Consider the following 20,851-nt stretch of genomic DNA (forward strand, 5'->3'; position numbering starts at 1 on the left):
AAACGATCGTGGTCAAAGAGTGGTGAAGCACCTCAAACGGCCAGGAAGGTTTTGCTATGCATTTGGTGGGACTGGAAGGGGATTATTTATTGTGAGTTGCTTCCATATGGCCAAACGCTAAATTCTGATCTCTACTGTCAACAACTGGACCGTTTGAAGATAGCGATTGACCAGAAACGGCCAGAATTGGCCAACAGGAGAGGTGTCGTGTTCCACCAGGACAACGCTAGGCCACACACATCTACAGTGACTCGCCAGAAACTTCGGGAGCTTGGTAGGGAAGTTTTAATGCATCCGCCATACAGTCCGGAGTTGGCACCAAGCGATTATCATCTTTTTCTTGCATTGCAAAATTTCTTTAATGATAAAAAATTGGAATCTAGGGAGGGTTGTGAAAATCGACTACTAGAGTTTTTTGCAAATAGAGACCAGGACTTCTATGTGAGAGGCATTTTGAAGTTACCTTTAAAATGGCAACAAATCATACAACAAAACGGTGCATATTTGACCCAAATCGGACAATCCGAAGCATGTTAAATAAAGTCCTGAAGTTCATATAAAAATAATGGATTTCTTTTTCCCCAAACTAATATATTGAGAAGATATTTCTAAATACGCTAACATCTTCATAGCACACACCATAACGTAAATTTAACCTATATTAAAAAACGATTGCATATCTTTGAACAACATTTAAAAGAAAACCTATCCAAAGAAAGTGAAATCCTAAGATTTGGCAATTTTTTGTGAAAATCATTAAACTATCTGCAGCGAGTTCAAAAAATTGGCTCCAGAGCGACTTTCGAAACAAACGTCAACTTTTGCATATTTGGGATGCCAAATACTTGAATTTGTCAGAGTTAACAAAAAGGAACAGTTGTAAGACGTTGGTTTATGGTTCTTGATATCGAGTGAATTCGATCGCAATTTTGGGTTTATAGCTCTCAATTATCAAATAAATGTATGGAGTCGACGGCAATCCACGAAGTACGCACTTTTGTTACTATCAAATGAAAAATGTCTGAATTACCAATTTGCTACTGGGTAGCACATTGAAACGGAAAATAAAGTAAAATACTATATAATATGCGCACATATATGAAATTTATGTTGGACGACAACTGGACAAAAAGTGTGTGTTTATGAGGAATACAAACGAAATAAAAAATACGCTTAATTATCTTCTGAAGGTACAAGATTGTAAACAGACTTTGGTCTATTGCCTTGGTGACAACATCTCCCTTTCGATAAGGCTTACTAATTCTTTTTTGAAATGCTTGAAAATCAAATTACAAAGTCTAAAACGAATTTTTGCAATGTTAAACAATTAGGAAGGTTGTATCCGGCGGGGGCCTCTCTAACTCGTTTTATTCGGCACCTACATCGAAGGATTTTTTTTAAGACAACATTTATCTACTAAGTCGTGACGTCCACCAGAATTAATTTAGAATTAACATACTTAGCTTCTCGCATTCTACTCGCCAAGTCCTTTTATGTTTTAATCATTTCAACAGTTTTGCAACAAAAAAAATTAGTTCATTACGTTGTAACGTGTGAGATATATTTGGAACTAGCACAGTTAGCTATTCGCATTCTACTCTCAAAGTTGTTTTATTTGATACCCGTATCGCTGGTATTATTAAGAAAAAACTAATCCACCACGTCGCGATGTCTATTATATTCATTTTAGAATTAATCCATTCTTAGGCAGATAATATCTTCATTTGAGAAATGTGCAAAATAGTTTTAAACACGTACTGCTTTGTTTGCCTTACGAAAAATAAGCATAAAATCTCAAAAAAGTGAAGAAAAAAAAGTTTAACCACTTGTAACTTCGTGTAGGCATGGCTGATTTTTTCCATTTTTGCATTTAAAGAGTAGATTGTTTCCTAAAGTAAATGTGGGAATTATCAACCTTCTAACTTCTATTTCTGAGTAACGAGCAAAAATCCACAAATTTTCATTAAGAAAAACGGAGGTGCGTGCAGTTTACGCTAGAGGCGTGTCGTCTGACCAATTTTGCACTCTTGCATTGCCAGTCTGCGTGATCTTAAAAGTAGAATTGAAGAAAGAAAAATCTCGGTCTCTTATCGTTGGCACGTGTTCGATCCTCAATGGTTTGTTTACGTAATTCATCTGCAACGAAGAATTTAGTGGTACCTGTAAGTTTTGTAATCTTTAAAGAATGTAGATTCACTCCGATGACAGCATCCTCCCTGATCCATACATATATATATACATATATAGGTACATTTGATAAACATGATTTACCACTTCTCCTCCGAGCTGATTAAAAAGTAGACAACAGAAGCGTATAAAGCCTAGAAGCAAATCAAAGGAAACCTTAAGACAATTGATACTGCAATTGACACTAACGAAGGCATAAATTTTTTCTTTGTTAATAACGGTGAGCATCATTGATGCAATTAAATGAAAAAACATAATTTAGTTTTGGGTTACGAATACAATAATAGATTATTTATATATTTTATTTATAGCAGTTATTCTTTTTATAATTAATGAATTAATGCTGCAGTAATGATATCATTTTATAGTTTCACATAGATCCACTTATTAAATCGAAAGAATGTGTTATGCTTATGAAATTATAAGCAGTTAGAACGGTATTAATTATAAATATGTTATATAGAAGATAAAATAATCATAATAATAATACTTTAAAAAAAAAAATTATGAAAAATGAAATTATGTTTTAATAAATCAGTTTTCTTCTCTTATGCAAGGAGAAGAGAATGTGGCATGTGCAGGTGGCAATGAAAACCGTGACTGTTCTCCTTGTTTATGACGCGCTTAATAAAAGAAAACATGAGAGAAACATAAAGCATCAAATTATAAAAATTCTATGCCGTGAGATAAAATCTTAAAAACGACATATGAGAGCGTTTTTTTTCTTTTTTTGTAATTTGCGTTTTACTGGTATTATATAAAATACGTTTTCTTTTTTTTTGCTTTTATATATTGATTGTTTTGTAATGAATACATATATCGATTTATATAACGTATATGTGTTTATATAAGTATATATATAGGAATTGGTAAAAAAGATGTAAAAAAATTTTTTTTTCACTTTTTCTATATTCTTTTTTTATTTATTTATTTTTTTTATAACATTTTCGTTTATCAACTAAAAAATGTAGTTGACTTTGTTTTGCTTTCTAAATAACGGTTTTCAGTTAAGATTTTTTTAAAATAAGGTAAAAAGCTGGTGTTATATAAAAATGTATTAAAAATTATCTCTTCTTGATTTTTTCTTTTTTTATAAAATACACGCAAGATTCGAATTTCATTCAGTACTTCAATTTTTATCATACGCTTTTTAAATTTATATATTAATTTAAGCAAACGGAAGGAATCGCTTATTAAATTTGGCCTGTTTTCTTTCTTGCTTTTGTCTTTCTTTTGCACAATCTGTTCTCTTTTAATTACGTTTAAGTTTACAATCGAGTAAAAATACTTATTTCTTGTTGTGTATAAAATGTAGTTTTTATTGGATTTGATGTAAAAAAGTTATAATTATTCGGTTCTGTATAAGTTGTGCGTTTTACCTGAATTCTTTTTTTATTTTTTTTTTAAAGAGAAAATTTTACTTAAACTAAATTGAATTCAGCAAAAATTCCGCAATTTTTATTCAGAATGATTTTCATGTATATGTGTATGTTTGTATTACATATTTAAAAAATGTGTATAAGAGAGAGTACGTTCGCCCGCCCTCTTTTATGTGTATGCTTTTGTTTATTAATTCAATGGATAAAAAGAGCCCGAAAATTCAATTCATTTGAGTTCAGTTATATTTTCTTAAGCTTCTATAAGTATATAAAAGTTAGGCTACGTAGAACATTGCACCTATTGTAAATATTATAGGCTTAGAATTCCCATTGTGTTGCCGAATCGGAACCATCTTCCAAAAGTTTAAAAGCCCCATTTTTAGTGGCACCCAAGTATTTACCATTCTGCGACCTATATATATGAGCTTAACTTTAATTAATTTTTTACAATATAATATGAAGCCACTTAAAAACACAAAAATAAAATGAACATTTTATCTGAATAATTTGACAGCTTTCCTGCGAGGACTTTTCTATATTTTTGTTAATAAACTATTTAACAAGTGCTGCGCCTTTGTGTGTTATAAACATCTCATTGTTTGTACAACTGTCTGTCAGCTTTTGCTATGAGATTTTTTTGGTTTTGGGCCAAAAAATAGGTCCTGTACTCCTCATATATAGTTTTTGAAAGCAATTTAAGACTCTTCAATGTCTTCTAAAATAGCGAACGGAGCGTCAACTCCTTTAAGTGATGTTAATTTCTTCTTATCCCTAAAGAAGCATAAGATCCCGTACAGACTGGCACAAATAGAAACGAGGTAGTGGCAGACGAGGGTTTAAGATCTTCTATTTATATATATTTTAACTGGTCAAAAAAATGACTTCGCGAGGCAATTGCTAGCGATCATATTAAAATACTTAGTAAAGCAAAGCGTTCCAGAAGCGCTGTAAATTTTGCGAGCAAGCCAGTACTTAGAGAGCATTGAATTTCTTAACGGATGAGCAATAGCCTTTCTCTTCCGAGTGCTGAGTATAATCTATACTACTATGGCCAATACAGATTTGAGTCTGTTGAGTAACTTGGCGTTGAAAGATGGTGTGTTAAGATAATATGAGCGATACACGTTTTTTATTTTAAAGGTTTTGTTCCATGCCATGCATTCATTTCCTTTGTCCATCTTATCGATAAACAACAATAAAATTGTAAACTGTTGCATAGTGTTGCAGAAAAATTGTGGAAAAAAGTTCACTAATCGCAGAAAAACACACGAAGGACAAGATGGAAAATGTATCTAGATCGACTTCGAATTTAATACTGATTAAGAGTACGTATATGTTACTCTATACGGCTTTTTCCGCCTGGATGCGGCAAATGTACTAACAAACTTAATAACAAAGATTTTTTTAAGAAGGCTAATCGATCTTTAGAGTTAAATCAAAAGAGAACTAATCCTCTTTGAAGGGCCTCAACACTTATGGCGAATGCATATCGGTTTTTAAGGCAGTAAATGAAACGTTTTTTTCTCATTGCTCAGAAACTAAAACGGATGCAACGATAAAAATGCCCCCCCTAATATTGTAGACTTAAATTAAAACTGGATCATTACTTTACAATCTATGAATTTTATAGAACGCTCTAGGTTTCTTCTTACGCCTTCTAAGCGCTGGACATAATGAATAAATTTCATAACTTCTGAATATAGTAATAAATTAAAACATTTACCTTATGGAAATTCTAGTTGGCTCACGCAATTCCAAATAGAAACCATCGACCGGTGTATCGGCATCCACTGAAATGCCTTCGCCATCTATACGCCAATATTTGCCGCTATGTCCTCTTAGATAAACCAAACCTTTTTGGGCTCTCTCCACTAATATTGTTTCATAGGTAGCTTTATTACATTCCAATTTCGTATTACCAGGCTGACGATATCCAACAAATCCTTGCTCGCATTTAAGTACCAAAATTGGTCTACAAACGCACGCATATATAAAAATTACAGTTAAAGATCTCTATTCATATTAAGATAATATCAAATTCTCACCTATTTATTAAATAAAAGTAGAATTTAGTAATGTCTTCAATAGTTTCTGACGTGGCAAACAAATGACCTGAGCGTTTAGTAGCCAAAAATCTACCATTATTGGCACGCATCGATAACGACCCATCACCATGCCAGATAAGTTCGAACAAAGCGTCAGCACAACGGCGGTTACCGGTGGCTTGTATGCCACCGCCAGTAGACAAACTCCAATAACGATCCTGAGTAGTGCGCAAGGCCCAACGATGAGCCGACCAATCATATTCCAATTGGAAAGTTTCATTTTCTCCCACCTCGTCTTGATTAGCCGTAACATCAACGCCTTGTTTCACGGAAACGTAACGCAAATTCATACCAGCTATAAATGAAGCCTGAGGCAAGGAATCCTCCAAAGAGAACAATTCATCACGGGTGACCGTAGTGGAGCGAGACTTTAGCACAGCCTTGGAACCGATAGGTGAAAGATATTGACCTTGTCTGTTAGAGAGATTTTAAAAACCGATTGATTATATTAATTCTCTCTAGCAAATTATTATATACGTGTCATACTTATCACGCAAAGCCAAATGGCCACCATGATATTCGGCACTAAACAAGCAGTCTTCATTGCAAACCGTTTGCAATTTACCGCTAGCATTTAAATATCTGAAGAATGAAAACGGGAATGAAAATAAAATTTATAGCACCATAAGGTGAAAGTCAGTATTCACTCTTCATCTTCGTAGCTAAAGATCGGCAACATATACACTTACTTATTATTGCATGTATGTAAAGCGTAACGTCCACCTTCCTCTTGACGAAACTCCAATGTAAATAATGTATCCTCACCCCATGGTATATTGGCATCCACATGGATTTCATCTTGCGATTCTGATAAATGAGCGAAACGCTTCCGACCTATCGAGCGTAAATTCACTTGCGGTCTTGCCGCCAAATGTACTGTCCAAAATTCACTTGCACTGGGAGTTTTAGCAGTACAAACCAATTTGTCGGGCGTACCGCCCAAAAAGTAACCACGCGATTCATTTTTTAGTGCCCAACGACCAGAACCGTCCTCGGCAATGCTTATCTGAAACCGACTGCCAGCGTCGCGTTCATCGCTTTCACATAGAACGTTACCAAATGTATCCACTGACAGATATTTATTAAGATGAGATCGCAAATAAATAATACCTGAACGCAAATGCAATCCAAGAAAAAGGAAATAAATATAATAAAGTGAAAAATTATTGTTAACTTTTAAATCTTTAAAAAGGAATAAATTAATAAATAATTGATATAAATCATATCATAGAGACAAAGATAGGAGTTGCAACTTTCTTTTTAATTAGAGTTAATGACTTCTCCATATTTGTTTTGATATACATCTTTTTTTAATAATATGAGTAACATTTTAATTTCCTGGGTTAATTGGTTAAAAGCAGCTGTCTTTTCTTTCGCTGATTGTATCTGTTTTTTATATGACACATATTATGATCATCACATTCATCATTTCATAGATGGCGGATGAATTTTGTGTGCTATGTAATACAACGGAAATGTTTTGCCGACATCATCATTACAACTTCAAAAATTTGTCTAAACATCTTCAATTTTCGACTTAAATTCATTTTTTTTCTCTTTTTTTATATTAGGAAGCTACCGTTTCAATATTGTCTATATAATCAAGTGACCTGTAGATTGTTGTGTATATCTTTCGTTTAAAAATCATAGATACTATCCAATTGAATCACGGTTCAATCAGAAGACGAGCACCCTGATGCCGTACGACAGCTAAATGAAATATGAATATAAATGAAAATGAATATTTAAGTCCATTAATTATTTTGTGCATTTTATGAGCGGAATACCTAATCAAAATCAAAAATCAAAAGGCGACTCAGTTTTCTTGAATAGAAAGAAAGTGTACTAAAAAAGATGACCAACGTTTGGTCTAAGGAATCAAAACAAAAGACTATTCAAACAAATTTTTATTTGCGAATCCGAACCATTCCTGCAGTGGTTAACAAGAAACAGGTATAAATCGCTAAATTAAGAAAGCAAAGAGCAAAATAAACTGCGTTGAAAGCGACGGGAAGGTACACGATTTTTATGACAAGGTCCGCAGTAGCGTCAAAGTAAATTTTGTTATGAGCTTCGTCGTTTTGGAAGAACATAATAAATGCGGGTGGGTATTCAACTAATATATTAGGGTCGAAGCTGTGCTGTCGTCAGTAACATACATCTGCCTTAATCACGCAAATTTCAGCGGTTTTGAAGGATAATATATAAAAAATATGTGAACTATGATCAAAAGCAACAAATACGGCTGCAGTTGAATAAAAACAATGGTACTATAAGCTGCAAAGAAAAGCAGCAACCTGGCGAGTTATTCTCTGCTGGCTAAAAAAGGTGTACACCTTATCTAGAGAAAAAGCGCTGCATAGATTGTTACATAGCATAAACGGTATATATAGTTTTCAAGAAGATAAATTACCGAAAATTTATCAGAACAAAAATTTTTTATTGCTTTTTAGATTATGTGAAAGAAAATCATTTCCAGAAAGAGGCTTTCATTTTGAAATTTTAAGCTTTTCTTCGAACACTCTGAAAACATTACTTGTGTCAAATCAATCGCTACGGGAAGTTATAACTAAAAGCATTTCCAAATAAGAATACGTTAGCACAATTTCATTAACAAGACTGTGGAATAGATGTAAACCTGAGTGCGATTTGAAAGTTGTCAAAACTTGGGCTAAAAATTAATAGTTGGGAATGAAGTTTACGGAGTTGATTGTGAGCTCAACTATTGAATTATACATTTTTCTTTTGTTTGCATTATCATTCCGCAAAATGAAAAATGTAAAATATCAGATTCTGTCTTTGACAGAAACTTCGCAGAAAGGGAACAAATCATTGAACATGCAAGGACAGTTTAATGGTCCTGGAATTACCCATTAATGGATAGAAAAACATTTATTGAAATAAAAAGAGATATCTATAACGCATTTCAAAATTTTGAGCTTGTTTTTCGCGAAACATGGCATGCAAGTTAACTCTAACAGCTTGCATTTGTTTTGTCCATTTTCCAACAATATCTTTAAAACAAAGTCCCACAGTGTAATATGTAAAATATTTTCGATTGATTAATTTAAACGATTTCATAAAGAATAATATTTCTAAAACACTCCAAGTATTCCTTCTGTAACTATAAATATGTAGATTAAATGTTTTTTTCTAAATTTAAATTTATACCAATTACACTGCTTGCTGCAGAGTTGTTTGAGCTAAACATGTCTCCAGAGAATAGCTGCGGTGTTGTCATTTTTTAATATTATTCAAAAAAAATTTTTTCCTAATGCTTGAAAGTAGCCCTAATAACCTCATCAAATATTATTATTGTTCTATTTCTACTTCCATCATAAAAAAAAATTTTCAGAAAACCTCTTTTCTTAGACTGTTGCAGTGGCATACCTCTTTGATCTAAAGACACCTCACTCACAAATTGCCAAATACTCACTACTATTTATATAGTTTAATATATATTTGATAACAGGATTTGTTCGATGTCAATAGTAAACTGTTACTAATGATGGAAACGTACATTCATTCTTTGCGAATTGTTATTAATAATTTTAAGTTACATTTAAGGAATTAGTTAAAATTCCATTTGATCAAATGAGTTGTTTCCATACACATTAACAATGAAAACTTATGCGTTTATGGAAGTCTATGTGCCGAAGAGGCAGTATATTTAACCACACACAGAAATCTACATAGTGTATTTATATGGGCTTGTTAGAGTTGATTAAATTGAAAATTGGAAGAAAACTTGTCTCTGTGTCATTAAAGCGATGATATTACGTTCACTCACATTTAAACGTGTTTTCTCTCTTATTGCTTTCATTTGCATACAAACCAAGTAAGAACATTATAGTCATGCTAAGCCGACCATTAACTACCCTCCACCACATTGTCTAACACGATTCTTATTATTATCACAGAACGCAAAAATTATACCTTGTTCCTATATAAAAGCATATTTTTCATGTGCGTATTTATGGGGAAGCGGACCGAAACCGCAATCTAATGTAATACAAGTTTAATTCTTACATAGGGCAGTTACCAAATATATGCGTAGATAGTCAAAATTTTGTATAATTAATTTTTTTACGTTAAATTACTATTATGACATAATTTTCATCATGAAGCATTGAAAATTATACTTTTTTGTTACATGAATTTCATTTTTCGTTATATGAGAGGACGCTCAAAAATTGTCCCAGCCCGGTTTTCTTACCAATTTAGAATGCGGAAATGGTACTATTTAGTCAGTTTTCCTGAAAAATTTTGAAAATTACAATTTTTTTCCATATAACGACGTTCCATAATAAGGTGTCATATGGGCAGTGGTCTCAAATGTGGACCGATCCGAACCAGCTTCAACAGGGTTCGTCTTTGGATCAAAACACATCAACGTATCAAATTTTATCAAAATATCTCAAAAACTGCGACCTGCAGCTTGAACACAAATTTACATGAGCAGACATCAGAGAGGCTTAGAATCATAGTCTGAATTCATCGGTATAACAATAGTTGAGTCTATTTTAAGCCCCTCTGCATGTTACATATGAGCGCGCTAACTTAATATACCACAAGTACCACAAGTAGTGTATAGTATAAAAACTCTCGTCTCCTTACTCTAATATAAAAACTATTCATCTGAAAAGTTGAATGGTGTTGCTACGGTTTTTTTTGTTTTTGCTTTGGCTTGTTGGCTATTTGTTGAATGCGTACCTGTATATAGATATATGCGTTTAGATTTCTATAAAATCTATTTTGTACCAATGCGCAACTACTATCGAAGAATGAAAATAAGAATAAAGTTGGGGTATTTACTATCAGTTTTATATGTTACCTGAGTAAGCAAATGCACATGCTGGTCAACGTTTCTTCTCTGTTGGACGCTTGTTCGAGTTAACGCAGGTTACAATTGATTGCATTGCAATCATTAGGAGATGTAAACATAATTAATTGAACAAAATTTAATAGCTGAACTTAGTAAGGAATTAAAAAAACGCGATTAAAATTTTAAAATCTACAAGAGGCTGTAACTTCCAAGCGCAGTGATTTTCGAGAAAAGACCGAAATTTCAAAAAAAAAAAAATGTTTAAACTGAAAACATATTCTATCCTAGAACTGTTAAGTTACTATTATTATTACATTTCGTCATAAAAGGTTAAAAAAAGTAGACTGGTTTGTTTTCTTTCGTGATTTATTTTTTCCTGAGGGTCCATTTATGCAGCGGTATCCAAAAAATAGACATCCTTGATTCAAATTAATAACCCGTTTATTTCTATTTGGTTTCAATCAAATGAAACGCATTTCGCAAAAAGTATTTTAGGCGGAAGCTAACTATACCATACCAGAAATATGAAATAACTACAATTTCCGGAACAAAGTGGATGAGTATAATATTACCCCGGCCGACTCAAGACACTAGATTTGCTCAAGGTAATTTATTAACGGCTCACCGTATTCGTTTTCAATAACGGAGTTTGATTAAATTCCTTGGCGACAGTGCACAGTTTCTGAATATGACGTTTAATAGATAATTTCTGTAAAACGCCTAATCATTTTTTGGCATTAGAATCTTTTTATAAAACGCTTAATTAAATGCTTATTGCCACGTTTCTAGATAAGACATTTAAACTTGTTATACCTAAACCGAAAATTTGATGAAAATTTCAATAATAGGTAACTATTTTATAAACAAAAAACAGGCTATATATCCAGGTGCAATCTCAAAGGAAACATTAAAAAGTCGTCGTTATAAAAATGCTTTAAGTTGTATGATAATTTTCGCTCTTTTAGAAGTCAACGTCCTGAAGATTATTTATAAAAACATCTGTTCTACAAAATTCTAGCAATTAAATAAGAAAATTTGATTCGAGTGTGACAGAGTCTTTTACATCCAATAACTTCTTTTTAAACGAAAAATAGAAAGAGAGACAAGAAATGAAATTTCGCTTTTCTATAGTATTAGCCGATCGTGGCCGATTTTTATAAGCAATTTGTTTGTTACTTTCTCAGTCTATATTGTATGTCCGCAAGTTTAGCCTGCGACGGATTTCGTTCGTTTTCAGTATTAACTCATTTGAAATAGATTCGAATGCTTTGACCATATTTCAGGTTGACACCACAGTTTTGATTACGGCCTAAATGAACATAGACACACGGGAAAGAGGGAAGGAAAGATAGACATGCCTATATATATATGTCTTCAAAAAACGTATATATCCATATAGAAACTTTATTTTTTTCTTTTTCGTATAAACACCGCAGGGCCATCTATGGTACAAAGCAGATATTTTCATAGTTGTATACCTTGATGACTATGACTAACAAGCAAAAATTTTTTTAAAAAAGTAATGAATTGTAATGTCAACTTGTTCTCTGATTGATTTGGTCTATTTGTACAGATGTCTTTAGGTGGTTAGTGTGGATACCTGCCGTGAAAGCTTAACCCCACGGTACCCGATGGCACATGAACCGTGAACCATCACGCTCAGCGCCGCGAGGATAGTAAGTTCCCGAATAAAACCTCTACCTTTCTTTGAGTCAGACACCTAGTTGCAATGGAACTCCACACATAGCCGAGGCTCTTTACGCGATTTGGGCCAACCGCAGTCACCTCGAAATTTCCGCAATGGGCCGTTTCTGTTGTCAGACCAAATCTGGAAGATTGCTTCGGGGGTTCCTGACGCCTGTGGTACCAGATTTAAAGGAAGAAAAACTGATGAAAGAAGAAATGATAAAAGCTTCCCTTCAGGCTTTGCATCAGCTCCCATACGACCTGAAACTCAGTATGGGATAAAATCTGCAGAGAAGCTGCAGAGATGAAGAACCAGTCAATACAGTGCGCATAGACATTGTATTCTCACTGGGCGGACGAGGCGTACCACTACCTCGCTTGCTTAATAAGGGTAACGATACCCTAGAAGGCAATGTGAGAATGTGAGAGCAAAGCTTAAACCGAGTTCAAAGGACAATAGTAATACAAAGAAACGCGGAAATTAGTTTTCATCACAATGCCAAACGAGAACGAGGAATAGTCTATGGCAAGACTTATAGGGCTCTATGCGACTCACCTGCCAGTCACTCAATGGCAGTCAAATAAACTATAGATAAGCCAGTCGAAGCAGAGCTTGAACAGAGTTGCCCAAATTTCGTCAAATAAGCCGACGCTTGAGAAAAACACCAGATGCAAACGCGGCCAATTCAACTGTCGTCTCAGGAGTAGAAAGAGCCAGACTACAATCGATTCCACTGTGAGCTACCTTGACTCCCACCGCCTCTAAGTCTTTAAATGCAGAGTACTCAGGGCACACTAGCAACACATGTTCAAAATCATAGAGCAGACCCCCACTTAGGCAAGCGCTAGTTTCCAAACGGCCTCTTTCATGCAAAAGTCCATTCAGAGACTTATCAGTTAAGTCAAGTATTAACTTCTCCGCACATGCTTTCTAGCTACCTTAATAAACGATCCATCACAATGTTCCATATAAATGGTCCAGCACTGGACCCTTGTGGGCAAGCTGTAACCACATCCCTGTAGACAACGTCGCTTCTATTGACAACACAAGCACGCCTTAGAGAGAAATAGGTTGTTCAGAGTTTAATATCCAGGCAATTGACCTCTCCCAGTCTGACAAGTATGTTGTTGCAATTAAAATGCTCAAACGCAGCCTTAAGGCCGCTAAATATGCCTGACACTTATTTCTGGTCACAATCCTTAACACATGTTTGTACATGTGCCCAGGCATCTTCAGCACGGAGGACCTTGCGGAAGCCGAACTGTCTATTAGACAGACTAAGAATAGGAATCATCTAAATGCTTTCTATCATTACTCTCTTTAGAACTTTTTCGAGCACTGGCAGGAGTCTGACACCACGATAAGACGAAGGATCGCCCCTCAGTTGACTTCAGAAAGGCCCAAAGTCGGTCCCTTCTGATCTACGATCTTCTTAACCGTCTCCGTAGGTGTGTCCGCAGTATTTTTATTACCTCAGACTAGATTTCCGATGGTTTCGGCGATACAACATTTCGTGCAGCTTCAGCAACGTGAAGTGGAATGGACCTTTTTAGGGGTATCCCACCCAAGAGGCAGATATAAAACAGCTAACGCCCTTTTCTAACTGTTCTATTCGGCCTCTAAGGCGCGCATATTCAGCCATCAACACGAAAAAGATAGCATTGTATTGGCCGCCCAAGGACAAGAGATCGCTGGCAGCCCCAAATCAGACATTGTGTGGTGAGAGGGCGCACTTCTGAAGGCGAGTGGTGTCCACCGACCCGGCTACAGCACTCAGTTCCTTCGCACGCACTGGCCTGCTACACGCTCAAACTGCCACGTCAGCTACAGGAACGGAGGTGACGGATGCAACTGCAGATCCGGCTTTACTGTCCCGCTTCTTCATAGTGCCCGAGCGACTAGCGGAAACATCGAATCGCTCCGACGCATATTGAAATCAACCACAGTGCCGTTATGCGATACTCTGGACGAACTGCGGTCGCGTTTTCCATCACTGCCTTTAAATGAACCAGTCTCTTGGCCATCCTTCGCTGCCAACACATCATCGTCGGAGGACGCGATTTCTGTATCGGATGATACTTCCACAACACTCTTTAAGCCTGGGTTCTTCTTTTTACTCTTACCGATGTCTGTGCACTGGTTGTGAGATATATTCGAATATCTCGTTCAGTACACTTCGTATAATAGATAAGACGAAGTGAATTTAGGTTGTATATAATTAAATTATGTATGTATAAACAAATATATAAGAAAATAATGATACTCAACCCAATAATTTGTCAAAAAATAGGTTGCGCACCTTTGTCTACTCTGCAACAAATGACGCCGGAAACTAAACAGCAGCTCAGAAATTGTCTCAACCATCTCAATAATAAATAAAATTTCGCTTACCACCAATTTTGAGCGAAACAAATAGATTTGTATAATACTGCGCCCACACCGATAACACGTCCGTTCACTTCTATTTTTTAACTATTTAAATTTACGATTTAAACTTGGGTTGAGATTGTAGAAGGATCACTAACAAAGCAAATTCTCATCCATTGGTGGAAAAACCATATAAAACTTTGGTTGTGAAAAGAAACCCGGAAAGAAAGAATAAGTAAAGTGAAGAAAAAGTTTTTAGATTGTCGGAGAAGTATAGTAATATCTCCATAGAAAACGTCTGCCCTAAGGTTTACACAACTCACTACATTATGCTTTTTAAATAAATGTCGTTAAAAGAGTTCAGGTTGCAATATTGAGAAGTTTTTCGTTATAGTTTCACAATTTTATGCTGCATACAAGATCTTTTTATTTCAAACATCAGAAAATCAAACCATAGGCTTTTGCATGACTTGCAAGTCTGACCTAATACTCTATAGTAACCGGGCTTTGAATTAGAGATACAAAAAACGATCAAAAAACCATGCGAAAAGGATAGAACAGCCAATAGCCAAAATGTCAATTACAAGTAAGCCAAAAAGGATATGGCAAAAGACGCGTTTTAATCTACAATGAAAACACTCCCGTGTAAAAAAATAACTCTGCATTAATAGTTTTTAACTGTTTTATTCGTTACCTTTACTTAGCAACGCAAAATGCAAGGATCTTTTGTGTTTTTCTTTCTTTTGTAAGCTAATGTTACCAATAACACGCTTTTTCAAAAATTCTTTATACTTCATAGAAAATTATTTACCCATTTATTTTTGTTACTTATATACTAAAAAAGAAATTATGAATCTTATCCACACACGAAATTCCAATCATTCTACGAAAAGAGAGACGAAGTTATAATAAAATCGAGCATTTTATAAACTTTGCGAGATAAGAGGATGGCAACACAACTCAATAGCGATTTTTGCATAAGTCAATTGCCAATGTACGAAGTAATCGAATACGTAGATGCGCAACATGTATTATGCTAAATAAACATTCAAATTAATGACCGCAAAAAAAAAAAGAATTATAAAAAAAAAAACACTTTCACAATAGAGAATATACTATTATATGCGCATCTCTCTTAAAGTCATCTATAATTGCCATGCTTTTGGATTTAAATTTAAGATTTTTTGCATTAATTTTATTTTATGGACGCACGTCAATTAGATGTAACGATCAAGACGCCTCTGTAAACGGCGTGTACTTGCTTGTTGCAATACGCAAAATTTTGCTTAAAGTAGCAATAACAGTATAAACATAGTATATAGAAGTAGTGCATATATATCATATTGTATATATTGGCACATCTATAGTGCCGTTAATTCGTTGGTATTCAGAAATAATGACGCAAAAAACACCCACAATAATAAAAATATTCCGTAACACAAACATAACCGACCGCAATTTTTTTTAGTACGAAACTCGAATCTTTACTCCGCAAATTTATTAATTAATTTGAGGTTTGCCAACATATTACAAGACTGCCAACTTTTTTACTTTATAAATATATCTTAACAATTACCATCAATCTTAAAAGTATTGTTCATCCCTACATATATATGTATATATGTGTCTATGAATGCATGTACTATTGTTGTGCACTATTTATGTAACATTGTTGCATATATGTTGCGTATGTTTATGTACATATACGGACATACGGATGTATTATATATATATATATATATATATATGTGTGTAAGCCTGTGTAAAAATATATATACATATATAAATACATATACATATATAATAAATGTATACATATATTATGGACATATTTACATACACGGATATATACGAATGTATATATATTGGCTTAAATATATATCAATAATAACGACAACTAAACATTTTTTCTATGCCGTACGCATCTATAAGCATAAATGACATTTCAATAGCTTGTAAAATGATGAGTAAACCCTTAAACACGTAAACAACGAGAAGTCATGTACGAAAATGGCAATAATTACTTCATATACAAACGCGTTTCCGGTAACTAAAAATTTATTAATTTTTGAAACATTGAATTTTATATAATGAGCATCTATAGCGAACACGGACTTGAAATTGAAGTCGAGTATCAATTCTCTCGAGTAGTTTAAAGCCATGATTCGACTCATGTACATAACAGCCTTTTTAATTATTTTATTTTCGTTTACCTTTTATATATAAAGTATAAAATTTCTTATCATATTGTTATTATCCTTAATAGCTTATTGATCGGAAAGCAAATAACAATACAATGGAATTCACAAACACAAACGACAATACAGGTCAGCCTAAGGTGCCAAAATTGGAGAAAAAGAAAACAAACGAAAATTTTACTGCGTTTAATTTTGAGCGGATTTTGCACATCTAACGCTGCGTTATGACGTAATTAACGGAATATTAAATTAGTAAGCCATTTCTTCATCGGGAGTGACTACACTAACTTTGCCACATATCCAATTGTGACTTCTCGCAGTTTCTACTTACTAATGACTTCATCAAGTGCATATAGTTTATTAATCGAACTCATTGATAACACATCACTTAATAAGTCCCTTGTCCGACTAATATTTGGCCACACTGATGGCAGATATGTTCTTGAAACATAGACAATTTTTCAAAATGGTGTGAATGAATCCGCAAACGCACCTATGGTAAGTGATAACATTAGCGCAAAAAAAAAAAAATGAAAATTTCTATTTCAATATCTATGGATATTGCGTAGACTAAGTTTCCAAGTGTGTTGCGGATTAATAATGTTCGGAATGATTGTTGTAAACTTACTTTATATAATGCATATTCAAGTCGAATATGCTAATACTGTTTATAAATGCACAGTTTGCACAGATTTATTTACCAGTCTAAACTTCCGCAAAAGCCGCAAAACAGTTAATCGATTAATAGTGAAATAATGTTTCACTAGTATAGTGAATAGTTAATTGTTGGTGGATTGAAGTCTTAGCCTAATGACATCAATATAGATTTGGCTAACTTTTGGACATGAAAGCGGTTTTCAATTTTCGAAAATAAAAACATACAAGACGCGTCTAAGATATCCGTTGTCGTCTTTTACTTTAAAATATAATTAAAATTTGGTATCCACACTTTCGTAAAATATCAGCACAACTTTTATCTTTCGATGCACACACGATGCACGAAATTTTATTCATTTAACACGCTATGTGATATTTTAGACGACCGAATCTTTGTTTCAATTTTTCGCTTTGGTTCGACTTTTAGCCAGTTGAAAAAACTATCCAATGAATATTACCGGCTTTGAGGCATTGTATTCAAACTTAATATATTCACTAATATTGTCAAAAAATAACCTAAGTTTCATAAAAATATAATATTCTTAAAAATATTTGTTAGATTTCGTTTTTTATATTTGATTTTCGTCGCGAAAGTGCAATGTGAAATAAAAAGTTGCAGCCTAAATAAGTTTGAAAAAGGAATGTAAACGCCAAGGTTTTCGTCATCCATTTGGATATGTATACGTGTTTCTCTAAGTTTTATGTCATTAAGGACACTTTTTTTTACTTACTTTCACCGGTATTAGATGGCTCCAATGTCCAAAGTTGTTTCTTTTTTAAACTAGCTCCGTTCGCATTCAATTTATAACCGAACGTTTCGGCTGTCATATACCTATGTTGACCGTTAATCAGGCCAATGGTCCACCAACCCTTTTGTTGATTCTGTGATATAATATCGCCATTTGTATGATTTAACTCATAGGTCTGGCCGTTCATGGTGTTCTCTAAGGAATTAATAATCGGTGTTGGAGCAATGATGACGACTTTTCTTTTTAACACCCAACACGCAGAGAATTCAAAACTTAATGCGAATTCACACGCCTAGCAATATTAATCTTTTGGAGCAGTGAGGGTGCTTATAAACGAGAAAGCCACTCAATAAGGAAGATAATACTTGAGTGGCTATCACTTGGAGGTTAAGTTTACAAGAAATGCTCTTCCGTTCCGTACGAACCTAAAATGACAAGCAAACAAATAAAGTTTTATATAAATGTGCAGAAGTGCAAGTAAAACAATCACAATGCAAACAGATATGAGTTAAGTTGGTTAAAGGAAAGACATTATTCTAAATTTTTTATGTAAATGTTTTATGTAATGTTATTATATTTATATTTTGATATGCAACTGGTATCCCAATAATCGATGACTCGTTTAAACGTTTAAAACAATTTTTCCGATATTTATTTCTTATTTCAGAAGAGAAGGAGACAAAAATGTTCTTGACGAACATTTAAGGGAATAATTACAACGCAAACTGACGGACAGACGAGTATACAACATACATAATTCGTTTTTCACTTTAACCAGAACCTTAACCAAACTAATTATAATCTCTGTGACTGGCTGAATATATGAAATAAAAAAAACCCTATGACCAACGATCTGGTGGTCATAATTCTAATATACGGTAAATGATTTATACAAATTACTGAGAAACTTTTGAAAATTGTTATTTGATTAACACCTTCTTTTAAACAGAACAATTTAAACATCTTCTTAATCAAGACATCTTATATAAAAAACTAAGTAAACGTAGGCAGTTTGATAGATTTTCTTCTCAATATACATACGTGCAGTTTTCCAACATTATAAGAAAAAGAAAAACTTAAAAAAGAAACTGTGTAAGCCAGGTTTTTTTATTTTGCAATTATTTTTTTTAGGTAAAAAATAAAAATAAAAAACAAACCGCAAGATATACTAAAAATCCATGGAAAAATCCATGCTTACCACCCTGTTAGAATTTCATTCAGTATGTCGGCTAACCAAGCAACCGTTCATTTGCTTAACTGGCTCTACTACTTTTCACTCGATAAACCTAAGCACCGATCGACTGACCGACTTATTGTCTTCACCTTCCGCATACTTAGTATTAGAGAAATTACGTATCTACAGCTGTGAACATATGTGTAGTTTGGTATTGTTCTTGTTTTAACGACAAAGCAACCCAACAAAAATACACATTTTGCATGCCGTAGATTAAGTTTATATTTCATACTCAAACATATACGCAAAGCCTTAGCAAAAAGATATATTATCTTCTTCATATGTAAAGTGGATGTGGGAGCAGAGCGGTTTCTTCTTCGCCCTTTCTCTGTTTTTCCCTTTCTTTTTTTCCCGTATATCAAAACTATTTTATTTAAACCTTTGCACTCTGAGTGTTTTTTTACTCAAAAGCGCGACAACTCCGTGACATTTTTGCGTTGGAGCATCTGAAAAATGAACTTCTGTTGATCTGTAGTTATAAATTTATTTATTTAACTCATGTAGTTTGTGATAAAAGAAATACAATTCGATATTTATAGTTTGTAATTCAACTTAGCGTGATAATTGTGAAAACAAGCTCCCATATGCATCCGTGGCTTATTTGAACATGTGTCACAATATTCGGTTGTTTCCCGTATTCCAGAATTGCTTTTGCGCTTGGAACATACTATACAGTCCTTTTTTGTACCCCCTCGCATTGCATGAAGTTTTCCATTTAACCTGTCTTCGGAAATGCTGCTGCAACTTTTTTTGTGCGTTTCACCCGGAAACCGTCTATTAGTTCGTCGGCCAACTGTTTCACAAATTTTAAGTGTGTTTTTAGTTTTTGCCCATTCTGTTTTTTAATGGTTTTATAGAGGATATACGCATTGATTATACATATTTCCATCCCCCAAAAAAATAACTTTCGCCATCACTTGAGAGATTTTCTTAGGAAGCAATAAATTGATCCACATTGATCAGCCCGATCTACACCACCCATTGAATGTGTGTAGTCGAACACAACGTTAGGTTTACTGACTATTACTTCTGTCCCACCTCGAATATATCTCTTGGTAGATGTCATTCCACTATTATTCCAGGTACTCAATAAAGTTACAACCCATTCATCCTTCCAAGCTAACTGTGTTATATTTCCTTTTCTTTTAGTAACAGTTGTTTGATTTTCACTGACATCAAAACTTTCCCAATAATCTCCTTCTTCCATGTTTTCTCAAGGGTAAATCTATCTAATATAAAATAAAATTCAAAATTCGCTAGTCATTGAATGCAATGGCGCAATAGCACCGCCCACGGAGTGCAAAGGGTTAATTAACAATTTATACAAGATTCGATTTTTGTTTTTAATTGAAAAACATTCTATCTTAGTTACCTTATGATTAATAAGTATAAAACCTCAAAAAAGTGAAAAAAAGAAAATTTAATCGGTTTTAACTTTATGTGGGCATGGCCAAATTTTCCAT

General features: G+C 33.9%; 1 protein-coding gene across 1 annotated transcript in view; it reads right to left on the minus strand.

The window, feature by feature from the left end:
* Window positions 1-3,105: 3,105 nt before the first annotated feature.
* The window catches only part of LOC119637531 (protein singed), a 53,582-nt gene continuing 35,836 nt past the window's right edge, over window positions 3,106-20,851 (minus strand). Inside the window, exons 2-7 of the mRNA XM_038033597.1 lie at window positions 18,137-18,579; window positions 6,361-6,781; window positions 6,158-6,253; window positions 5,612-6,085; window positions 5,290-5,538; window positions 3,106-3,978 (exon numbers count right to left, since the gene is read on the minus strand). Coding sequence (XP_037889525.1) covers window positions 3,885-3,978; window positions 5,290-5,538; window positions 5,612-6,085; window positions 6,158-6,253; window positions 6,361-6,781; window positions 18,137-18,341 — 1,539 coding nt within the window. The 5' untranslated portion in view covers window positions 18,342-18,579 and the 3' untranslated portion in view covers window positions 3,106-3,884. The remainder of the gene's footprint in view (window positions 3,979-5,289; window positions 5,539-5,611; window positions 6,086-6,157; window positions 6,254-6,360; window positions 6,782-18,136; window positions 18,580-20,851) is intronic.

Source organism: Glossina fuscipes, unplaced genomic scaffold, assembly GCF_014805625.2.
Source record: "Glossina fuscipes isolate IAEA_lab_2018 unplaced genomic scaffold, Yale_Gfus_2 60, whole genome shotgun sequence".
Taxonomy (NCBI): Eukaryota; Metazoa; Arthropoda; class Insecta; order Diptera; family Glossinidae; genus Glossina; species Glossina fuscipes.